We start from the raw sequence: 23897 nt of genomic DNA on the forward strand, positions 1-23897 counted from the left end.
CAAGGCAGCGTGGCTGTCATTCGGGCAGAGGAGATGCTTTATGCACAGGCTGCAGATAATAAATAATGTTTAGGTGGCTTTTAATGTTCCCTTGAAGAACACAGGTACAAAGTATTGTTGTTGTGACTCATGCTTATTTGAAGGGACAGGGGACTTGGTAGCTGTGCACCAAAGGACAGACTGTCCTGACATACCCCCCACAGCTTCAAATAACCCCTTTGAGGAGGCTTGTCCCCTGGGGACACCAGCATCCCTGAGGCACCTGCCAGGCATCCCAACCCCAGGTTTCTGCTGAGTGGCCCAGTGCCTCATCCTCATGGCCACAGGGTGCCCCTGCTGCTGCTGTCTTCTCACCAGATGCAGAGCTCAGAAATCTGCATTGATTTTCCTGTGGGTTTGGAGGGGCAGGGGTGCCCCTGAGCAGGGACAAGTCCCTTCCCAAAGGCCACCTGTGTGACTGCAGCCACACTCAGCACCTCAGGTCCAGTCCTAATCTTAATTACAACAGTGTCTCTTCTCTCTCTGCTGTTCTGATCCCACCAACATGGGATGTGAAAATTAAAGCCAGTGCCTGTGATTTTACACATCAAAAGCCACTCCTGGCTTCTGATGAAGGAGCCAGCTCTCCCCACCACCCTCCAGCCCGCATCTCTGCACATCCCTTCCCAGGATGGCTGGCAACAGGCACATTTATGCACAGAGATCATCTCTCCCCCACTGGGTGGCAAATGACAGAATAAAAAGATTATAAAACTTACATATTTGAAAAAGCTCTAATGGGAAAATATCCCTAATCTTCTGTGGCCTCTCTATGGTGTTGATACGGCCTGACACAGCTGGAGTTCTCCTTCACCTTCCTTCATGTAAATAGCCAGACATTTCATACCTATTAATTCTATTTGCGGTGCAGGCAGATTTTGCAATTAAGGGGTTTCTACTTCCCAGCCACATTACCCCACAATGAGACCTGGGTGAAAGGATCCCATCCCACTGCCCCAGCTACTGCTGGTCTCCTTAAGCCTCAGCCACTGCCCTTGGGGCTTGGTTTATAACCCTTACAGCATAAACAATTAAAAAAAAAAATGGTGTTTTTATCTTGTTGAATCTTTGCTAAAAGGTATGTTTTCCCTCTGTGAGGGCTGTGGGTGTTGGTGGCAATAGCAGCATGAGGTGATGGCAGGACAAGCCAATGGTTCCCATTGCAGGCACCTGCTGCCCTGTACTTGCAAGATTTATGCTGAAATTCACCCCTTGGCCCCCTCCTGAGACCAATTCCAGAAGGAACAAGGCAGACTAACTTTTGATACCAAACAGATTCATTAAACTGAGAGGTCTTGCATTCCTACATAAGCAGAATATGAAATGCAGAGAACTTCCTGGAATGGACAATCCTGCACAGCAGAAAATCCATCTGGTAAATTGGATACATTTAATCACAACAGGTTTGTTTTGCCCCCTTTTTTTTTTTTTTAAAAGGCTCATATATTTTGACTCCTTCAACTTTACAACACAAGCTCTGTCAATGCATTTGATTGAAAATGTCAAACTGACCATCTGTATCACATCACAAGGGGAGTTGCTCTCCTTCCAACACCAGGACAGCTCTTCATCAGGAGCAGAGACATGCCCTGGCACACTGAGCAGGCTGCTGTTCTCTTCAGCCATATAGATCAAGTACCATTTATTAACTATATGGAAGCCAACCATCCAGGCTGGCTGTCTCTTGCCCTAAATACCACAAGAACAACCTCATCTCCTGCTAAACCTCGTGCAGAAAGGTAGTCAGCATCATCCTGCAACTGCAGAGTATTTGCTGACACATCCACTGCCAGAGCTCCCAAAGCTGGGCAACACCCCAGCAGGAGCTGAGCACCTTCCCACGGAGAGCAGGAGCAGTGCGTGGCCACAGCTGCAGTACCTGGTGTTCAAAGACTCAGAGCCACGGTGCTACCAGGAACAAAGTTATGGTGAAGAGCCAACAAAACCCACCAGAAAGGCCAAAGACAACGAGACATGTCCTTGGAGGGACTAAGGCGAAACACAAGGTTCTGCTGACTGTGCTGCTTCGGGTTTTGCCTTAACCACACAATGAGCTTGTTCAGAAATGCAGGTGATGAGGTTTTTTTTCATAAAGAGCAGAGTGAATCCTTGTTCTTCCTTATCAACACATCAATTCTTCCTGATTTGCATGGGAAAGGAAGAATGCTGCTGTGCTCGAACTGCAGCTAGCAGTTGTAGCTAGAGCTACAAAAATATCAGTAAATAAAGGTTATTTCCTCTTTAACACAGGGAAAGAGTCAATTTGACCTTTCCAGACAACCCACAGCTTTCTCCTGCTCTTCCTTTTGGAAGCAGCTTTGGGGTACATCTAGCCTGCAGAACGCAAAGGTAACACAGAGAACTTTCAAATAGCTTTAAGCAGGTTTGATGCCAAGTCCTGTCTAGCCACAATAATAACCTAGCTTTGTTTCGTTAAGTTCTTTTGGATTTTTCTTCCTTTTTTTTTTCCTACATGCCACAGCCATGAGTGTATATATTATCCTTTATTTTCTTCCATAGCAAGGACACAAACACCTTGGTGAAAGCAGATCTCTGCTGCTGTGCAATTAACCCACTTTAGAGGACAGGTGTTCACTGCAGCAGAGGTCAGACACAGCCCCTTCCTCAAGGGGATTTGAATTTCAAGGCATAATTAGGCCAATTTCAGCACCCAAGTTCACAGTGTTAATCTTTTGCTTGGTAAAACCACCAAAGAAATAAAAATGCAAACCTCTAAGTGAATGGAAATTTAAGCTTTCCCATTGATTGTCCATCACTTATGTATCTCATTACTTACTCTAATAGTACCAAAGTCACCATTCTTCTAGCTATGGTACAGATAAAGACCCCCAGTGCCCCAGTGGGCAACAGCACCTCTGGCTCTGAGGCTGCTGTCCTGCAGGGACGCACAGAGGCCACATGCAGACAGGCAGAGCCCATCCTTTCCCAAGAGAGATGTCTCCATGTCAGCAAGTGAAATGACTAAAGGGAGATAGAGAGAAGAGGGTGTGTGGGCTGGAGGCCACACCATGGGGAGCACAACATGCCCCCTGTGTCCCAGGCAGATGCTCCAGCCGCCAAACCTCAGTGCCTGTCAGCAATTATTAACAGCAGCACTTATGCATTACTGTCTAGACTTTCTTCCTGATTAAAACCCACTGCACGGCTGCTGCTCCCTCCCAGCATGTCTCTTCTGGGCTCCATCTTACCCCAGCAAGTGGGAATGCTGGGCTGCAGGGCTGGGCAAGTGGCCAGTGTGCCCCAGGCAGCCCTTGAGCTGAGAATCCCTCAGAGCCATTCCTGGCCTGAAAGGGAAACACTCAACCTGCCAGCTACCACTGCCCCAAGGGAATGTGAGGGAAGGTCCACACAACCATGCCATGGGTAGCAAATACATTGACCATCAGCAGCCAGCTGCAATTAATGCAGAGCAGGATGAGTATTACTCGTTGTTGCAAAGCAGCTCAGGCAGTGCATGGCTCCCCTTCCCCTGCATGTGTAATTAAAAATAAAAAAGAGCATCTGCTGTAACTTCAGTTTCCCCTTCATCTCTTGAATGAGCCCCACCACAGGTGGTAGGAGGCTCCTCAGCTCTCCTCAGACCAGGTACAGCAGGAGCAAAACAGACTCAGGAGAAGACACAACTGATCTACTGCAAGGGTAAAGCTACTCCATGGCAGCCAAGACCAGACACATGAACTCCCTCCTCTGCTGCTGCTCTCAGACAACCCGCAGAGGGGCTGCTTCACCCAGCCCTGACTGATCTCAGTCATCTCGACACTCCATTTTCATCTGTCACTTTTCTTCCTTGAATACAAAGATCTCACTTAGCTCTGGATGATCTATCCATCGGGCTGAGCTTTCAAAGCAATAAAGGAAGATGCCCAAAGTCATCTTGTAGATGAGGGAAGAAATCTTGCAGGCAGGACTCTCTGTGAGTCAGGGCAGTGTTGCTACATATGTATTCTGTGAGTTAATGCCTCTCAGCTAAGCCAGCAAGGCTTGAACCTTTTCCAGCCCATAGGCTCACAGTTTTACTAAGTAGCAAGTATTGACTTTTAAAAAGGCCAAGATAATTTTATGACCATCAGGAATATTTCAAGCTATACAAAGCCAGATAATGGCGTGTGAGGGGGGCTAGGGCAGGGGAGGGAGAAAGAAATTGAATCAGCTCATATATATCAGAACTTAATTACTGACTGACACCAGCCAGGAAGGCTGGTGTCCTTTTCCTTTCAGAAGCAGCATTTCATCCAGTATTAGAGGCACGACTGGAAGGATCTGAGAACACATTTGCTCTTGAGAGGATGGGCTCAAAGAAGGAACCCCCAAGAGCTGCGATCCCACCAGCACACCAGGACCCTGTCCTGACCCAGCATCCCTTGCCATTGAGTGACCACTGGTCCAACACGCCAGTGAACAAGCCCAGCCACATGCTAGATGGAAAGAGACCTTTGTCTCTCCAAACCATTCAAATAAAGAGGGAAAGTCACCAGCACAGAGCTCACAGCAGAGCTCCAGAGGAAAGCAGGGTGAAAATATGATGTGAAAATACACAGGAGAGAGTTTCTCTGTGGCTAACTTGGAAAAAAGAAAAAATGGCTTATTAATAAAGTGGAGATGCTAAAGAATTAAACAGGAGCCAAAATGTAGCCTATGAAATTAACTCACAGGATGGGAGAGATGGAACTGGCAGTGGCAGCTGGGTGCTCCTCCCCACCCATCCCTGCAGAGGAGCAGCTGCAAACCAAGTCCTTGCTGTGGTGAGGACAGCAAAAGTTAAAGAGACTGTATTTCTCTCTCCTTTCCACAGCTATAACCACCCTTCACTGGAGGGCCAGCACTGAGTGCAACCCAGCATTTCCACTGCCTCAAAGTCTCATCTCATTTTGCTCTCAGTTTGCCACTTTGTGGGCTGGTGAGTTTTGGAAGGAACAGGGCAGGAGAAAGAAAGATAAAACTTCAGCTTCTCTGAAACCAGGGCAAGAGTCCCAAGGCTCAAAAAGAGCCAGGATTTCTCCCCCACAGCTGATCACCCAGACAAGAAGGTCTGAGAAGTCACTTTCCTCCTCTGTTACTCATTGCCCCAGCAAGACCCAGCCTCAGCCATGGCCAGAGTTTGCACTGGGTGGGAGTATAAACATGTCAGTGAAAGGCAGCTCGGATGGATGGATGGAGAGGAAGGAACAGAAGAAAATATATTCAGATTGTTCTGACACAATTTAATCTTACTAAAAGCCGTGACCACAAAGGCAGTGGCAGGCAGACACCCACAGTAACCCCAACCCACCAGGGTCCATTTAAATGGGCTTTTTGTCCATTCTATGCTTAAGTGAGTGTCTAATATACCATTGTGCTGTACTACAAAGAACATTAAAGCAGCTTCCCAGCTCTCAGGACATGAGCAATGGATAAGACAGCTTGTGGACCAGCTTGGTGGGGTGCTGGTGTGGGTAGGTTCCACCAAGTCACCCCCAAGAACTTGTTATATGGAAAAGCAGCATGTAATATGGGTTAGGAAATGCAAGGGGAAGGCAAGCAGGAAGCACTACACACCTTGATAAAGAACATCACACACTGCTTGATAAGAGAAGGTGAATGTCAGCCAAGAGCAGGAAAGGAAAGAAAAGAAGATCCTGATGAAGATCACCAGCACACAGCAAACCAAAACCATTAGCAGAAAGCAAGCAAGCTCTTTGGGTAAGATAACTTCAGCCTAACAACTATAAGCAGAGTGAATTCAAGATGTACTTGATCTGGACAACCCGAAAGTCATCTCAGAGTGCTGCTCCCACGGCTCTGACACGCAACTCTGGCAGCTCCTGGCCATCCTACCATCAGGGACACCAGGACAGAAGAGGCAAAGTCAAAATCCCCTGCTGCTCGGGCAGACAAAGCCGGGGGAATAACAGGCAGTGAGTAAATGAGGATCAGCTGGGGACAGGAGCTTCTTCCCCCAGAGCTCAGATGTGTTAAGTGCATTTTAATGTTACAAAGGGTGGACTTTACAGCCAGGCTCCTTTTGAAACAGACCTTGTAAGGAAAGGTTAAAGAAGCTTAAATTATTCTCTCTGAACTCAGAGGCTCAAACGTGACATCTTTCATCTTGCTTAAGGTACTGGAAGCTGGAGGCACAGCCCCACACGGGGTCTGGCTGCTGCTGGGGCTTCAGGCTTCAAGGGAAGACAAAGTTTGCAGATTATATTTCTCTTCATTTGTGCACTTACCACAGGGTGGGCTCCAGCTGGGAATAGCTACAGAAGTGGTGAAAACTGCTTTTTTATTTAAAGAGCAGTCTGAGCATCCCATTATTCAAGCTCATTTTGTGGCTTGTTTGACCAGGAGTCTCCAGGACTCCCACAGGAAAATCACAGCAGCATCCTCAGACTCTGCTCTTCCCTGTCCCCTTGGTTAAAAGGACTGAGTAGGGATCTGGCCAGAGGCTTACCAGGTCTCTCTACCCATGCAAGGCAACTGCAATCCCTTATCCAGCACCCCTCACAGGAGACCTGTCCCATGGGAGCAGGATATTGTTTTTCCATTACTGATGTAGGATGCTGCAGGACAGGGCTTAAGGAGGTTTTGGTTCAGTTTTGCTCACCAGCTGCCTCCACCCCTGGCCCTCAACATGCCCTGTGCTATGTGCCTGCAGGGAGAACTGCTTATCCTAAGGGAAGCATTCCCAGCCTGGCCTGTGTTACGGCTGATCTCTACCCCTTGCCAAGAAATAGATCAGTTAATAGATAAGGAGGAAATATTTACTCCTTCTCATAAGGGGACATGTGAAACTCCCTCACTACGTCTTCAGAAGGCTGCAAGCACCTTGAAACCTAGAATCAGGAATATGCTAATGAAGGGATACAATTAAAAAGATTAAGCTGTTTCAAGATTTTGCCTTTCTGCCTTGTCGTATGACACCCCACTCTCCAAGCCCTGAAATTAGGAAAGAAGAGGAAATGCAGTATCACTGTCCCCAAGGGCCAGCCGGAGTCCTATTCCAGGTGGCTCTGCAGCATCTTCAGCAAGAGCAGGAGGCAAACCTGGCCTAGGAAAGGCTTCAGGGGCTGATCACTTCACTTAATAAGCTAGCTGTGCTGAAACAGCTACATAAAGAACATATAGTTATGCATCATTTTAATAATGCATATAATGGCTCTATCTTCTCATTACCTTATTTCATTATTGAAAACTTTTATTTCACATATCTGTCTTAATTCTCAAATCCAGCCACCAACAAAACTACTAATAAATAATTTAATACACAATGAGGCACCAATTCCTCCAAAGGCAGCAATCCAGGAATGAGGTTACTGGAAACTCTCTCATCATCTGATGCTTTAGTGTTGTAGCAGAGCACCCAGCAGGTAGCAATATACAGCTCCTCCAAGCTCCATTTATAAGCTGTAGCTGAGGAGCTTGTGTGAGAAGAGCATCTCTCGGTGATCATCAGCACACAAGAGAGGTCTTTAGCATGCACCAGGGCAGGAGAGCCTGCCAGTGAGCTTGCAACACCAGTGTGAGATCTGAAGCAAAAGAAAGATAAGAAACCTTCAACTGCACAGTCCTCTCCGCCCTAGAGACCCATAGTCAGCTACACAGATTGGGCTGGGCAAGAACATTCCCCTGCAAATGTCTTTTGGCACTATGACACCACATTTAGGATGGGGAAGAGTCATCATAACATGTCAAACCACATGAAGGAAGAAGGTCTCTACCACTGACAGAAGCTACTGAGCACCAGCATCCCCACAAAATAACCCTAGGAGACCCAAAGCAAAACTCACCTGCCAGCTGCACCAGTAGGAAACACCACCAGTTATCCCAACCCACATCAGCACTTGCTCAACAAAGACAACTTTCTAATTATGTTTGTCAGCTTTCCTAATTACACAAGAAATGCAATACAACACTGTAATTTTTCATACACTTCTCTGCTTTTTTCCTTCTAATAAAATGAAATTAAAAATGAATCCACCCACACAACTAAGAGTTTTACCTCAGCCACTCACACAGCCAGGCTTTTACCTTACATTTCTCCATTGCATGTACTTCCCCAAACTATTGAAAACCCAAAAGCATAAAACAGCAGATACCTGGAAACAGAAGTGTGGTCTCCCTCTTTCGATCCTACTACAGGGAGCTTTTGTGTCTAAAACCCAATGAGGTCAATGGGAAATAAGCAGGTGCTCAGGTTTTAGGCATGTGAATAAATTAATCACTGTTGAAGAGGGGACACATGTGCATATTTTACTGATTGCTGAATCAGTGCTTTTAAGCTATCAAGTTGGCTCAGCCTGATTGCCATCACAGAATCCCCTTTTGCTTCCCCACGACTGAGGCAAGACCTCCTTAAACTGATTATTTTTGCATTACTCAGCAGAAGGGGGGAGATGCAGGGAGCTCCCCTGGCCTGTGTCCACCAGCCCTTCCCGTGGAGCACCTGTCCTACACCTTCAGCTCAAGAACGTGGGAGATGTAAGAGCAGCTGCTCAGGAAACAATTCTTGCACTGCAAAGGGGAGGCAAGTGCCCCTGGGTGCTGTGGGATTACACTCCATGAAAGGCAGCGTGGACACTTCTGCTTGACAGTAAGGTGGGAAATTAAGACACATTCAAAGGTCACAGCAGATTTTGCCACTAGTGTTACTCAAACCACAGCAGGCTTTCAACTGAGAGTGATTTTGGGTGCTGATAACAGCCTAAATTAGTGCAAGGACACAGTGGCAAAATGTTTGCAGCTGATGGTGTCAAAGGAAGTGAAGGCAGCTCTTCATGATCACCTGGATGACGAGATTCCTCCAGATCCCTCCCACAGACAAAACCAGCACATTTGCTGACATCAGTAAGGGGATGCTCTGGATGGCCTCCAGCTGCTCCCGGGAGCAAACAGACTTTGCAAAGGGGATTTATCTCTGCTTGCAGCAAATTTTGGAGGTTCAGAAGGCAGCAAGAGAATTTTGTGTAGTCAAAATTAAAGCAGTAGTAATTAAGCAGGAGTTTCCTCTGTCCCAGGGAGGTGGCAAGAGGTCATCAAAGCAGTATTCATGAGCAGGGACACAAGGTTATGTCCTGCAGGAGCGGGTGTCTAAGCTCCTGCAGGAGGGACTGCATACACATGGAAGGAAAGCCCATCCCATTCCATGGCATGTTGCATCAAGCCCACTGCTGCAGCCAGATCTGGCAACAGGGTCCCCACCACATCCACCTACGAGTGAAACCTGAGGACCCTCGACCTGTTCTTCCAAGTTCATCCTCACCCTGCAACTCAAAACTTATCCTTTCTGTTTTCAAAACTAAGAAAATTTTCCAGAAAGAAGGAAAGGAAAAAAACAAGGAGCTTCTAAAGCACTTCCCAGTCTTGATGTGCAACAGCCAATTACCCCAACCCGAGCTGAATCAATGGAGAAGGCTCCTGAGTGTCAGGAGAGGCAGGGCTGGCCTTTCCCAGGGCTGTGCACAGCCCAGATCAATGCTGCTTTGTGGCTGGCATCCGCTTTCCATATTTCTATTTGTTCCAGTGATGGGTTGCCAAGGTGTCAAAGTCAAATAATTTTCATTTCTCACCAAGTGAAAGATATTCAAGGTTCAAAATTACACCTTGACCCAGCTGGATCATTTTGCAGCAATTATCACCAGTTTCCGTGGTGGAAGATTGTAAGAGATCAGAGGCAAAGAAAAAAAATGGCTTGTCCTTTCTTCACCTTGCATACAAATGAAAAACAAATGTGATCTTCTTGCTCTTGACATAACCATGCTTTAAAGAGCTCCACAAACATCTACTTCCTCATTTGAGCTCACACACAAGACATATTATCTCTTTTAAATACTCCTTCTCCTTGGCACTGTGCAGGTTATCTCCTATCTTTAACATTTTAAGAAGCTGCCAAGTGGTTATTTGCAAAACTGACATTAGGAGATGGATATAATCTATTTTAAAACTCAGCAAAATTGGCCCATTTCATGAGGTTTTAACACATGGCTGAATTAATCAAGTCACACAGATTATGAAATGTGAGATGCAGCCCCCTCAACTCTCCACCTGCATGGGAGCCATTTGGAAAAAGTCCAACCATGTCATGGCACAGAGAGGAGAGAAAAAAATAATAATAAAGGAAATGGTTTCCAACACCCACTGGGTTCCCAAGCATGATGCTTTCCTTAGCAGAGAGTCTCTGTCTTGAGAGACTTCCACCTCAGCTCACCTCTCCAGCACCACCATGCTCCGCTCCCCTGGTGAAGCGCAGGGAAACTGGGAGTGATGTCTTAGGGCTCTGCACCTTCTGCAGTGGGTCTTCCTCTCCTCTTCCTGGATGCTTTGGCAACCAGGGAAAAGGACGCCTGTGCTGGCTGGAGGTAACTTCATCCTTTCAGGGAGAAATAAACCCAGGAAAAGGCATTTCCTCCAACATTGAAATTCTAGACTCCTCTGTCTTACATGATCTCGTTTGTGAGGTCCTGCTATTCAGTTACTTGTAGACATTAGTTTATTGCCTTGTTTTTCTTCTGTTTTAAATGGTTGAAGTTAGTGTTATCAGAGAGCCAGGCCAAAAGCATTGATTCCCAGCAAAGCTGCCTGGAGCTTGCCGTGGTTTCCATCTTTTGCTAAAGATGTGTCCACATTCCTTCAGCCACCATCCTCTGTCAGGCTCCACGTACAGGCAGAGGCACCCTGGGAATGGTCACTGGGAGTGCTTGGAAAGCCAGTTCTCCTTCCACATGCAGCAGCCCTGACTGCTTTTACTCCAGTGTCAGGTTTTGCTCAGGACAAGGGCCCCAGGCCAGGCAGCCAAGCAAGACCCCAGTGGTGCCAACTCCCACCTGGGCAGCTCAGCTCCTCCCAGGAACAGCAGCAGATCCCAGCCTTAGCTCATCTCCTAGGCACAGGGTGACTTAGATTTCCCAATGCTGACCTGCCCACGCTGCTGGCTCCCTGCCTGTCCTCCTGCCCTACCATCAGCAGTGAGTGAAAGCTTCACAACATGTGTCCTGTCCTGCAGGACCTGGCCCAGCCAGCCTAGTGCAGGCACAGCATAGTAGGCAGAAGGGCTCCTTGAAATTCAGGCAGGAAAATTCTTCTGGCTTCTGGCATCCCTTTTGAAGTAACACCCAGTGCTCATTTTTCTGTAAAGTCAGAGGATTTCTAAGCCTTTTACTAAGGCACTTGGTGCCTGCCACTGACATCAAGAACAGCACTCCAAAATAAAGAGTTAGCATTAAGAGTTAAATCAAGAGCTCAAAACATGAGGAAATGGCACTAGCACAGTGCTGGAAATAAGAAAAGGATGTCAGAGATGTGAGTGCCAGGACCAAGCTCCCCTGGGTGCTGTTTCCACAGCACACAGGATCACTAGGAGACCCTGAGCAAGCAGGAAGGGTCCTCCACCCATCATACCATGGCAGTTTTTGGTCCTCCCTGTTCTGCCCAGAGCTGTCTCCATGGGCAGGAACGATGGCAGGGAAGCCCTGCAAAAGCCTCTCAGCTGCAGCATGTCCATGCTGGCCACCATGTGCTCTCCTTCCCCCTCCCCAGCGCAGGGCTGGCAGGGCACCAGGGAAATTAAGCAGGCGATTTCTAAAGCCAAGAGAAAAGCAGCCATCTGGGCCCCAACAGACAGGTCGTGCAATGAACAAAGGGAATGTTCTAGAGAAGAGGGAGAAATGCAACAGTGTGAATAAAAGCAGTAACCCCTCAGCTCCAGCCAGAGGCTGCTGTAAGGAGGAAGCTTTCAGGAGTGCTGAATGCCGGTGTAACGCCCAGTCCTGCCTCATTAAAGGATGAAGCAGGAGATGGGCTGAAGTGGTGGGAAGCAGAAAGGAGCCCAGATCAAGAGCAGGGTGGGCTGGGGATGAAATTCAAGGCTTCTTGTGCCATGAAGAGCCAGGGCAGCCACTCATGATGGTGGGAGTAGAGCTACCCTGGCAGCCTCTCTGCCTAAGCACCTACTTCTGCACCTCTGGGGATGGGTTTTACATCATTAAGTCCCCTAGGAGACTTTATGTGCCCTCATCTGAGCTCTCAGCATATTCCCTCACAGAAAGCAAGATTACTACTCATGTGATGGACAGAAAACCCAGGTGACTTTCCCAGGTCACAGCTCCAAAGTTCAGGGTAAAAACCTGGCACCCTTGCCCTCGCCTTGCACATCTACTGCTGGAACCAGACACCTCCTCTCCTTTCTGCTCCTTCTTCTAGGAAAACCATCATCACTCACAATTCAATTTTCAAGTACTTTCTCACCATCATTTTGTGCCCTGGCACATTTCATAACCTTGTTTAGCACACTCACAGGCAGCACTCCCCCTGTTCCTGGGGCTGGTGAGCAGGTCTCTCTTGAAGCTCGTCCAGGTTCTTGAACTACTGTGCTAATGCAGGTTGTTTCCCATCAGTTGAGGGCAGAGTGCTGGGGGCATCATTTATTTCCCATGTTTATTTATGTCGGGAGAGTTCTTAAAGGATTTGTTTGCAGCTGTTTCAGTTGTTGATCTTGCCAAGGTTGCCTCCTGCCTCAGTGCGTGCCAGAGAGTCAGGTTCAGGGAGACTGGAGTCCACCAGCTTCCTTCAGCTGCTTTTATTTGTGGAAACAAGTAATTTCCTTTATACTTCTTAACAAGGAGAAGCATCTCCCCTTTTTCTAGCTAATATTCCCTTTTGCCCCTTGAAGGTAAGGCAAGCTGGGAACTGGCAGCAATCCCTCAGTCATAGAATGGTTTGGAAGGGACCTTAAAGATCATCTAGTTCCACCCTCCCTGCGTGGGAGATCAGGTCAAATGCCCTTATTTTTGTGTTCCCCAAAAAAGGACCAGTTCTGGTCTTCTCCTTTTTGGCTGGTGTGAGCACATCCTGTCTGGACTTTGATGAAAACATGTTGTGCCAGCAATGTGTGGTTACCCCCAGGAGCCCTTGAAAAACTGAGGTATTTGGATTATCTCAACTGAGCAATTCCCTTTGCCTCTCTCCTTCCTGTGCAGGAAACAACTGGGTGTATATTTTACTCCAACTGTGACTGTCATTATTATTCTTTCTCCATAGCTGCAGGTGGTCACTTTTTTTTTTTTCCCCCCTATAAACAATAAAAGTCTAATTTGCAAATGGAGGTGACTCCTCTGCCCCAGCCCCTGCTCAGTGCTCTGCTCCAGCCCTGGTTCAACACCCACAGACAATGGCCAGAGCCCAACCCCGGGTGGTCTGAGACAGTACATTGTCCCCCCTCCCAGATGCTACCCTGCAACTTCCAGCTCTTTGGAGCATCCCAAGGTGATGTTCCAGGAGCTGGCTGCCAATTAGTTTTCTCTTAAGGGTTCAAGGCTACCCTGGCAGAGGAGACTGTGCCATATTGATTTCCTCCCTTGTCCTCATAACCGTCTGGGAAAAGAAACATTTGTTATTTCTTGACAGATCCCTGCAGAGGCTGCTTAGGCATCCTACCCGCTTGCACAGTGGAGCTGGCAATTTTGCCAGAAACTCTGTTTTAAAGGGTTTTGTAATGTTAATTAAATTTCTGCAGTTGTATCTCTTGGCTCTGAGCCTCTCTGAGCACGTGCAAAAGGGCTCGACTCCTGTCCCTGGTCAAACCTGGCTCTGAACAAGTCTGGCTTCCAGGACTGAACTCCCTGGGCGCAGCATCAGAAGTACATCATCATCCCTCACCAAAAGGAAATGAATTCAGGACTGTCAGGTTTCAGACACAATATTGGGTCTAGATAACCTAGAGGCTGAGAGATGATCCCAGAGCTACAAGGGGAAAAAAAAAGCAGATGTCCTTGCTCAGAGAACCAGTTCCTCTATACAGACAAGCAAAAGTGAGTATTTGTGATCACCCAGCCAGGCACGATGCAGGAGGGACAACAAATCTCCCCAAGGACCCCAGATGAATTTAACATAAAGCTCCCACAACTCTGGCTGCCTTTTGCCTCTGATGATGCACAGTCCCTGCCTCGGGCTGGCACCAATGACCTCTGCCAACACGGCTGGGCTTTTGTAGACACTGCTTTCCAGGAAAGCATGGGAGGAGGAGCAGCTGCCAAGCGCCTGGGAAATGCAGGAGGAGACAGATTGGTTTTAATAGTTAAAGTGGCTTAGAAATTTAAAATGGAAGCTGGTTTTTTTTTTGTGATATTTTTTGTTTGTTTGTTTGGGTTTTTTTCAGGCAGAGGCTATTAATAAATGATACAGGAGGAAAACATGGAGAAGACAAGGAGGAATTTAACTCAGGGAAGCTGTGGGACTGGGGCTTCCAAAGCAGCAGGGCTAGTTCCACTGCCTGAGTTTTTCCCAGGGCAGAGGTGGGAGATGGGCACATAGCTCACCATCGTCCTGCAGGGCTTGGAAACCAGAACAGATGACAGAAAACAGACCAGTGGTGCTGGGCTGGCATTTCCTAGGCAGCATAGTGTGATTTCTGCCAGCTACCACAGAAGGGCCTGGAAGTGCAGCAGTTGGCTGGGTCAGAAGGTGCTTGGCACCAGCAGGTTTGCTCCAGGGCAGCTCTTAACCATCACCCTTTGTGCCTGGAGCTGCCTCAGAGTGACAGAGGATCATGCTGGGCAGCCAAGGTGAGAGCCAGCAGGTTGGCACTGCAGTCCTGTGGCACACTTGTTCACTCCTGGGCACACTTGCAGGATGTGGCCAAAGGGGTGTAACCCCCTCCTGAGGCGGGCAGCAAGGTCACCACAGACGGGCAACGGTGGCTCTGTGCAGTGTGAGAATTCAAGAAGAAAGTCAAAGTTTGTGCAGCTGTTGGTAAAGGTATTTGCTACGAGGTCAAAGGAAAGTACTGCAGAATAAGAACACGGAGGTGCAGGAGACATTTCACAAACTTTATCTACTTCAAGCATCGCCATGCAGGGACTCAGTGACCCAGGGTCTGCCCCAAGGGACAGGACTGCAACGCTGGGAGCCCCTCTCTCCCAGGCTAAGCTCATACCATTTCCCTCACCCTCTATTGCAACAGCAAAACAAGAGGCACCCAGGCAGCAGTCTGGAGGGCTGGGCAGGGTGTGGAGCAGAGGGAAGAGCCCAGCAGCCCACTCTGCTCCTACGGGTGGGCTTCAAACCTCTGCATCCAGTCCCTCACCAAGGCGTTTTCTCAGCTATGTCCCCGGTTTCCACGAGAGGGCACCGGCACGACACCGCCGGGCTGGCCCCAGCAGCCGCCGCGCGGCGCGGGGACCCTGCCGGGAACGGCACCTCCCCCTGGGGTTTTGCCTGCAGAGGAAAAAGGCGTCGATGTCCATCTCCCAGGAGAGGGCTCTGCAAAGGCTGGGAGCCGGGAGATCTCCAGGTAATTGTTTTGTTCGGAAAAGACCTTTAAGATCATCAAGCCCGACCGTTAACCCAGCACTGCCAAGTTCACCGCTAAACCACGCTCATGGAACACCTCATCTGCACATCTTTTAAATAGCTTCAGGGATGGCAACTCTGACACCCTGGCTCAGCGAGACACTTGCAGAAAAAAAGCCCCGAGACTGGATACCCTTCACCAAGGGAAGCCTTTGCCTGGTAAAGACCCGGTGCAAAGAGCTCGGTTTACCTCCCAGCGAGCAGTGCAGCTGCTCAGGCAACCACCACATCTCGTGCTTCAGAGCCTGGCAGAGTAGCCAGCTATTTGGTGCTCCCAGGTAATGAAGGAGAATTTTAGTATCTTGGGGAAGCTTTTTAACCCAGGTGAGCTTGTAGAAGACTGCTCAAATCACTGTTGCCCTTTTGACTGCCCATATGGGACACTGGAGCATGACAGCTGATTTCCTCTAGACAATCTTCATCTTGTTGGACACTGGGTGAGCATGTACCAAAGCACAAGGTGTATTAGAAATGCCAAAACAGCAACAGACTTTCCACTAGGGCTGTCATTCTGTCATGAAATATGACATGCATCCAGCCTGGGAGGAAGAACTGGATTGCTGTATACATTAGTACTGGCTGAAGCCATGCAAGATTATTCCTCATGTTGGGGTCTCATTGATCAGACCTGGAGGATACATTTCTGCAGCACAAACAAAATCTGTCAAGAGTCCCAAACCACCTACCTCTCTTTAGCTGTGCCTTCATATAAAACTTGTTGATATTTCACAAGTGTGTCTGTGAGGGATTTCCCTTTCATGAACCCAATTTCCTCTCATTTCTGAACAAAAATACATCTCTGACATGAAGGATGCAAAGGTAGACACAGCTTGGCTCAGTAGAGAGCAATGGGGAATTTGCTGAGCAACAACAGACTGAAGAACAAACAAGAAAAATAAAAGCCAATTTCATGCAGATAATTTATCAAAGGAACAAAGATGCTTCTCAAGCAGCATCACTGACTGCCCTTCTGTTGGCACACATGCCAGAGGGACACTATGAGCACAAAGAAGGAACAATAACAACAAAGTAAACACAAGTTCCAAGGTGGGAACAAGACTACAGGCTGGTGGGAGCTCCCCACGCTCCCCACTCAAAGGTGCAGCCTCAGTCAAGCACTACCCAGGACTTAACCGGTGTTCGGTGGATGTTGCATCTCCACAGGAGACCCCACCTGGTCAGCTCAAGAGAAACGAGAGATTGCTTTGTTTCTCTCTTGCTCAGTGATAAATGAGACCTGACACCCTTTTCCAAAGGCTGAATTCATCAGCCTCAGAGCTTACAGGTAATTAGATCTGGAGCCGTGGTAGAATTGCCTATAGCAGTTACGGTATCTTTTCAGTCCTTGTGCTTTCTTCGGGATCCTATAGCCAAACTTCCCAGGAGATACAGTTGGACAAAAGGAGCATTTGCTTGTGTTATGCCCTTCAACCGAGCAGACCTCCATGTTTTTTGGTACTTATAGGCCTTTGAGAAGGCACTGTGCCCAGGGTGGCTGCTGAGGAGCCCAGCAGAGCCACCCAGCCGCTCAGAGCACCAGGTGTCACAGATTCCCATTCAGACCTCCTCCCAGGTGTGCTTCCTCAACCTCAAAACAGCCTGGGACAGAGAGATCCCCAAAGTCTGGCAACAGCCTGTGAAGTTTCCTTTTGATCTCTTGGTAATTTGCCATCTCCAGTAACAGAAATTTGATGGGAAGTGGAAAAACGCAGAGCCAGGTGGCTTGACATGGAGGTCCTGGGAAAGCTGTATGGGATTAAGTGCCTCCAGCATGGTGCAGGAAAGGCAGCCTCCACAAATCAAGACAGACTTGTGCAGTCCAGTCCTATTATCTCCTGCTTGTATTGTGGATGAGAGAACCTTTTGTCCCAGATCCTTAAAGACAAGGTGTAGGCTGTGTAAGACATGCTCAAATTGCAAATCAAACCTAGGATGTCACAGCAGTGCCTGGGCAGGTGATCTTCAGCAGCCAGAAGCTGAACCACAGGAGATGCCAGGTGGAGTTTGTTAAATGACAAGACAATACAATCCAAAAATGTCCATCACCTTCATGCAAGGATCCGATGACATGGATAAAATTGCCTTTGTTAACCCAAAAGATCAATACTGTCAGGATGAAATAATATGTCAGCTGGTGTGGAGAACATTGCCTGACCACTGACAGTCATCAGGCAGAAACTTCATCTTGATAAAATAATATTTTAAAAAATCCTGAATATACAGCCACTTTCCAAATCACTGTATTCAGACCATTCTCACCAGGAGCTGCTTGTCATCTCCAGATTTCTTCAGAGAATTATTTTCTGTGCACGTGGCTTATTCTGATGTCGGAAATTCCTCAGATTTAATCAAGTTCTTTTCTATTAAATCACGGTGGCTAATCAAACAGCCAAAGTCCCACCTGAAGACCAGGCTCCTCAGTGAATGCCAGCACTCACTCTGTGTCAGTCATGGCAAGACTTCCCTCTGAGCGAACCTGTTGTCAAAGGCAATTTCTTGTTACTCTCATCTAAAACTCCCCAGTCCTTCAGCAGCTCCTTCCCTCACCCCCGCACATCTGCTTTGTTTTGCACTGGATTTAACTTCGCATATATGGTTTGGTGTGGATTTTTTTTTAATATAACATCAAATCTCTTAATTCTCTGACCCAGAAATCAGAGACAATCCTCACAAAAATCTGGGACAAAGAAGACACGCAGCTGCACGCACACAGTGGCAAGAGCTTCCAAAATTCTCAAATCCACCCATTTAAAGTGATTTTTGACTAAAGAAAGCGTTTTCAGAACTGTTGCTGTCTGATCCTGGGTTATTTTGAAAGCAAATCCTTGGCTTCCAAGTGCAGCTCTGCTCTGAACAAGACACTTTGAAGAGCAATGGTGCAGAGGGCCCAGGTTTACCATCAGCCCGCGATTTGCACCCAAGTTGTGAGGACTTTTCACTCCAATGTTGTCACCTCCGTGGGGCCACCTAGGACCCAAGACCCAGGCAGGGTACACACTTGGTCTCACAGCATTCAGAACTAAAGGTTCCCTCAGCCACAGCGTGACCTTTCCCGGCGCAGCTCCTGCAGCACTTCTGCCAAGGAGGAAATAATGAGGAATCAGTGCGTGGCCCCGGCGATGAGTCAGAACCAGCCGCCGCTGGCACTAATGAACCCGTGGGGACAAAGCAGGGTGTCAGAGACATCTAAGCCCCCCTGGTTTCGTGAGAGCATCGCTCATGTCACCCCCAATGACACACTCATATCCTCAGTCGGGCTGACAGACAAGATTGTGCTGGTGAGTCACAGACACCAAACCAGGAGAACCCCGGCTGATGCCAGGCTGGGGATGGGAACATGTTACATTCCCAAACACTTCTTTTTAAGTTTAATTTAATGAGGGAGAATGATGAAACATGGCAGGCTGGAGGGTGAAGGTCCTGCCGGCCAGGAACTGCCTCTACTCACAACGTTTTGCTGCAGTGCCCAAGGACGAAGAGTGAGGTGAAGGTGGGAGCTCAGCAGCCATGGGGAAGTCCTCAATGACAACGGGGTTTCTCCCACCTGCTCTGAACCCTTCCTGAGGGCAGAGCCATATTAAAGCTGGCAATTTAGCTTAACTATCCTGGGTAATTCACACGGCTGGGCCCACATCAGCAGCCAAGCACAGGAGGAAATTGCATTACTGTATCTGGAGGTCTGGGGTGCAGGAATCTGAAAGGGAAGTAACCGTTCAAACCAGCCAGGGCTTTAATACCAGATTAAATGCTTTCACAGCAGCTTGTCTATTTGAAAGCTTCCAGCCAGCCTTTTGTCAAGCCAATTTGGTTTGCATTGTACTTGAGCTTCAAGAGGTACCTTATAATGTAAGCAGCAACACTATTTTATTTTAATTTTTTTCACACGGTAGCTTAACTTTCTTGGAGGGAATTCTGGGATGGCCAGTGTTCCATAGGGGAAGGGAATGAAGTGCTTCAAAGGCAGAGGGGCCAAGAAAAGCTCCTCTCTCCAATGCTGTTGGCCTGAATGCATTATTGTTTAAGGAATCTATTGAGCATTTTGCCCTGAAACACTTGCTATTTTAGAAGGCTGAATGAAGCTTCAGCTGGGATTATAAATTATTAATTTCCCCATTAGCAGAAACAGAAGGTTACAAGTCTGATAGTTTCTGCTGGTAGAGGGAACAGCCTACTTCCATACAAGGATTTTACTCTAAGAGGGCTAATTATCCCAAGCCTTAAACCAGGAGGTAAGCCATGTCTCAGGGACAGTCTGCCAGGCCCTAGGTGCTGAAATGCAGCAATTCAGGAGAGTTCCTGGCTGATCCCAGAGCAAGCAGGAGCACAACTGGACCAGCACATGTGTGACCACACTTGGCTGTGACAGCAGCAAGATGCTCCCACCCTCCTGCAGGCAGGAGAAGCACCAGGACAGCAAGAAGGAACCTGTTCCCCAGGCATGGTCAGGCTTCTGCTTTGAAATTCAGCACCTGGGAGTCACGGGGCACAGATCTGTAGGAAACTGTTGCTCCTCCTGCTCCTCAGATCTCTGATGTGGGACACAGAGGAACCTCTGTTTGTCCCCCAGGCCCACCCCACAGTGTGGCAGGGCTCTGTGCCACCCTGGCTCTCCCCACAAGTGCATCCTTGTCATTCAAATAAGAAGCTGCCACAAAAGCGAGGGGAGGGGGACGCGGGTCCGTGGTCTCCACTGATGAATGCAAATGCCTCCATCCCCTGGGAGCAACTTCTCTGGGAACAACACAGACAGGCTTTGTGAGAGGGAGGCCGAGAGAAGCATCACTCATACGCAAGCCCCCAGGAATGCCCAGCAAGCCCCATCTGGAGAAATGCCGGAAGGGGGAGGGGGCACACACAGACCTTCCCTGTCACCCCTGACCACACAGTCAAGAAAAAGCAGCTCACACTTGGTTCTTTTGCACCCACACGCTTACAACCAAACTAAAACTTCCCCAGCACTCTTCTGTCCCTCGGCCACTGACACCAGAGCCATGCCTGTGAGGGATGATCATAGTGATGCCACCAATCCAACACCACCTCCTGTCCTGCAACCCCAGTGCCAGGGGCAAACATCTCCCTTCAGGCAAAGCATCTCCCTCATGGCCAAGCTTACTCAGCTTTGGGCATCAGTCCCTCCTCAAGCCACAGCTTTTGCCCGTGGTCCCTTCACAGCTGCCGTACCCACAGCCACCTCCTTTACAAACCAGCAGATCTTCAGGTCAACACCTTCACTACACGGACTCCACTGTCCCAGCTCTTCTGAAAAATAAAACTGGAGGGTGGACCTCCCTTCAGACCTGGTTCAGAGCCCAGGGAAGTGAGAGCTCTTATTACCCAGCTGCTACTAATGTATATAAAGTTTTTGCTGCTTACACCCCTGAAACACTCCAGCCCAAACAGCCATAAAAAGATGCAATTAGTGAATGCTGGCACCATAGTGAGGAGGGGCTGGGGGTCTACTGAAAAAGCAGCAGTGCAAAATGCAAAGTAGTAAAACTCAAAAGCATGTACTAAAATTCAAAGCAAACACTCAAGGCAAGCTCTGTTTCATCTGCTATTTTATGCTTTCCTTATTAAAGCAGCTAATGGAGAACAATAAAAACATTAATAATCAAGCTAGATTTATAAACTGGACAGGATATTCCACTAGTAATGAAATCTGAAGAATCATTCAATATTATATTACTTTGGGCAGCATTCTAACAAGAGCTGCTGTTGAATTATGGTCCTCCTTCATTTTGCTGAACTTTAATTTGGCCCAGCATTGCTGTTTCATTTAAAACAAACCTATGGCAGGATTGGAGCTGAGGATGCAGCTCAGAGGCACAGTCCTGCTCAGTGCCGAAAGCCTTTTGGCTGCAAGGGGAGGGTATTTGAGATGCAAAAGCTCTGTTGACATTGTGCTCCATTTACTGCAGAGAACTGTTGGATATAATTTTCAAAGGTTAGCAGAGCTTTCTATCACCATGGTTTCATGCTTCCTAGTTTTCAAATATTTGGTTGAAATGCATCACAGCTCTTTAATTTCTTAGTTGCTTCATAAAGTGGATATCACATAATTCTTAACGCTCTCACTTTCCACACTGTGGTATTTTCCTGACAAACCCCTCTGAAAATACCTGGCACTTTCTGCTCCTTGCTGCTCATTAGAGGTCATAAGCACAAACCTGTTTTACAGTCAACCCCTTCATACTCCCACCAGACCTGTCTCAAGCCAGAGATGCATTTGACCCAGCAGGCATGCTCACCAGAGGGGAGAGATCACCCAGACACCCATCTGACATCATCTACTCTGTACTCCCCAGCATAAATACAGCTTGGTTTTAACACAGGGCTCTGAAATCCCCTTCTCCTGCAGTTCACTTCTGCTCTGTTATCACCACCCCCAGCACCTTTTGCTTTGCCAGACTGCCACAGCTCTTCAGAATTGTTTTGAGCTACAGCTTAGATCCAGTCCAGGACAAAAAAAGGCCCTTTACTGTCTGATAGCTGTCAGTGCTAACTAATAAGCCCCCTCAAGTATTAATATTTAACCTGTAAAAGCTGAGAGCAGCACATACAGTAGCAAGGGCAAAAGCAGGTCAAAGACGAAGTTTGAGTCAAATTGATTGGGGCAGAATACACCAATTCATGTGCTGTTTGCATGAAATATTAATTCCAGCTTCAACATTTGGTTGTAGAGGAAAGCAAACGCACTGTAATAACACAGATGTGCCTTATTTCCCCCACATTTTCTCTTCTGGTAGGAAGGGATGGGGAACGACACGCTGTGTCCTTGCTGGCAGGTGTCTGGGCAGGAGCCTGTGAGCCAGAGCAGGCGCCCGGTGGCCGAGCCCCGGCGGCAGCAGCAGCGTCCTGGCACTCTGCTCCCTGCCAGTCCCCGTTAGATAACCCTGCCCTGCCGCAAATCCTCCCTCCCCCCCTTCACAGCCACGCACAGGCGGCCGTTTGAAATTTGCTGAATATCAGGGAATTTCTCCAAACTGGCAGGTCCAGCCCCAGGACTGCTCACCCACACGCAGGCACAGCCAGCTTTCCAACACCCAGGTTTGATGTGGTCGTGAGGCTTCTCTTCTCTGAGCTACAATAAACTTTTCCTGGTCCAGGAGGAAAGCCTCCATCTCTCCTGTCTCAGAGGAGACAGAGCGGAGCTGTACAGACCTGCTGGCACTATGACCTGTCAGGGACACAAGCTAAGCCCTTGCTGCCCGCTACAGCCTGTCACCTCCCTGCAAACAGGGTCATCTTTTCTCCACCTGTGCATGGAGAAGCAGGACCACAAGGATGCCCTCACTGTGCAGACCACCATAGTGGGGTGAACCCTCTGCCTGCCACCAGCACAGAGCAATCCCTAACATATCCCCAAGCACGTCCCAGTCCTCAGCGATTGCTCTTACTACAAACGTGCCATTTTAGCTTGCTTGCTGGCAGGAGTTTGTGTGGCTCCATGGCAGGCAGAGAGCCCTTGAGAGAGGACAGCGCTTTCTCAGAGCCTCAGAAACCACCATCCGTGTGTGAACGCTGCTGGGGCCATCAACTCGCGGATGCTGGGCTGGGGAAAAGTTGGGGCACGGCACGGGGGAGCAGGGGGACATGGCATCAGGGAGCAGCGGGTGACAACGCACTGGGTGCAAGAGGGGGTGTCCAGCGATTGCAAGGGGACACACAACGTACAATGGGTGCTGGGGACGGGGGACAAGGGCTTCCAAAGGGTTCCGTGCAGTGAGTATGCGGCTGGATACACGGGCTGCAGGGAGGCTTCCGTGGGCACGGGGAGGCAGTCGGTGCAACGAGAGAGAGAGCTGAGCGGGGGCACCGGCTGCCGAGAGGGGCACCGGCTGCGTTTCCAGCCGCCGGATCTCGCTCAGCGCCGCGGGGGCCGGGGATGCCCGGAGAAGAGGAAGGGGTGAGGGGGAGCCCAGAGAGGAGCAGGGGGTCGCGGATAACTCACAACTCCCCGGGTGATGTCGTCCGCCGCGGGGGTCGGCGCCGCGGGCGCTTCTTGCCACAGCAGCCACAGGGCGACCACGAGGAGCATCTCCCGGCGGCGGGCGCGGTGCTGGGCGGCGGGGCTCAGCATCCCCCCGAGCCCCGCGCCCCCCGCCGCCCGCCCCGGCAGGGCCCGGCCCCGCGCTGGGCTCCTCCGGGCCGCCGGGCTCCGCGCCGCATCCGCGCTCCCGCCCCGGGCTGCGGGCGCTGCCGGGGAGAGAGGCGAGAGGGTCCGCTCCGCGCTGCTCCTCCGGGGGCTGCTCCGCTCCGCGCTGCTCCTCCGGGGGCTGCTCCGCTCCGCGCAGGGGGAAACTCCTCTCCGCCGAGGGATCTCCTCTCCGCCGGGGGGTGCTCCGCCGCCGCGGGAGGCTCCGCGGTCACATCGCCCCGCTCCCGCACCTCGCGGAGCAAGGAAGTTGCTCCGGGCGCTGCCGCGGAGCAGAGCGCGGCTCGGCTGATGCTGCGGCTGGTCCTGCCCGGGGCCGCCGCGGCTCTGCCGGTCCTGCCGCGCACCTCCCCGCGCCCGGCCG

At 49.3% G+C, this 23897-nt stretch overlaps 1 protein-coding gene across 1 annotated transcript in view; it reads right to left on the minus strand.

Moving 5' to 3' along the window:
• Positions 1 to 23422, minus strand: part of MMP17 (matrix metallopeptidase 17) — a 56988-nt gene extending 33566 nt beyond the window's left edge. The window contains exon 1 of the mRNA XM_051633785.1: positions 23330 to 23422. Coding sequence (XP_051489745.1) covers positions 23330 to 23416 — 87 coding nt within the window. The 5' untranslated portion in view covers positions 23417 to 23422. The remainder of the gene's footprint in view (positions 1 to 23329) is intronic.
• Between the last annotated feature and the right edge of the window lie 475 nt (positions 23423 to 23897).

This window comes from Apus apus, chromosome 16 (assembly GCF_020740795.1).
Source record: "Apus apus isolate bApuApu2 chromosome 16, bApuApu2.pri.cur, whole genome shotgun sequence".
NCBI classification, from domain to species: domain Eukaryota; kingdom Metazoa; phylum Chordata; class Aves; order Apodiformes; family Apodidae; genus Apus; species Apus apus.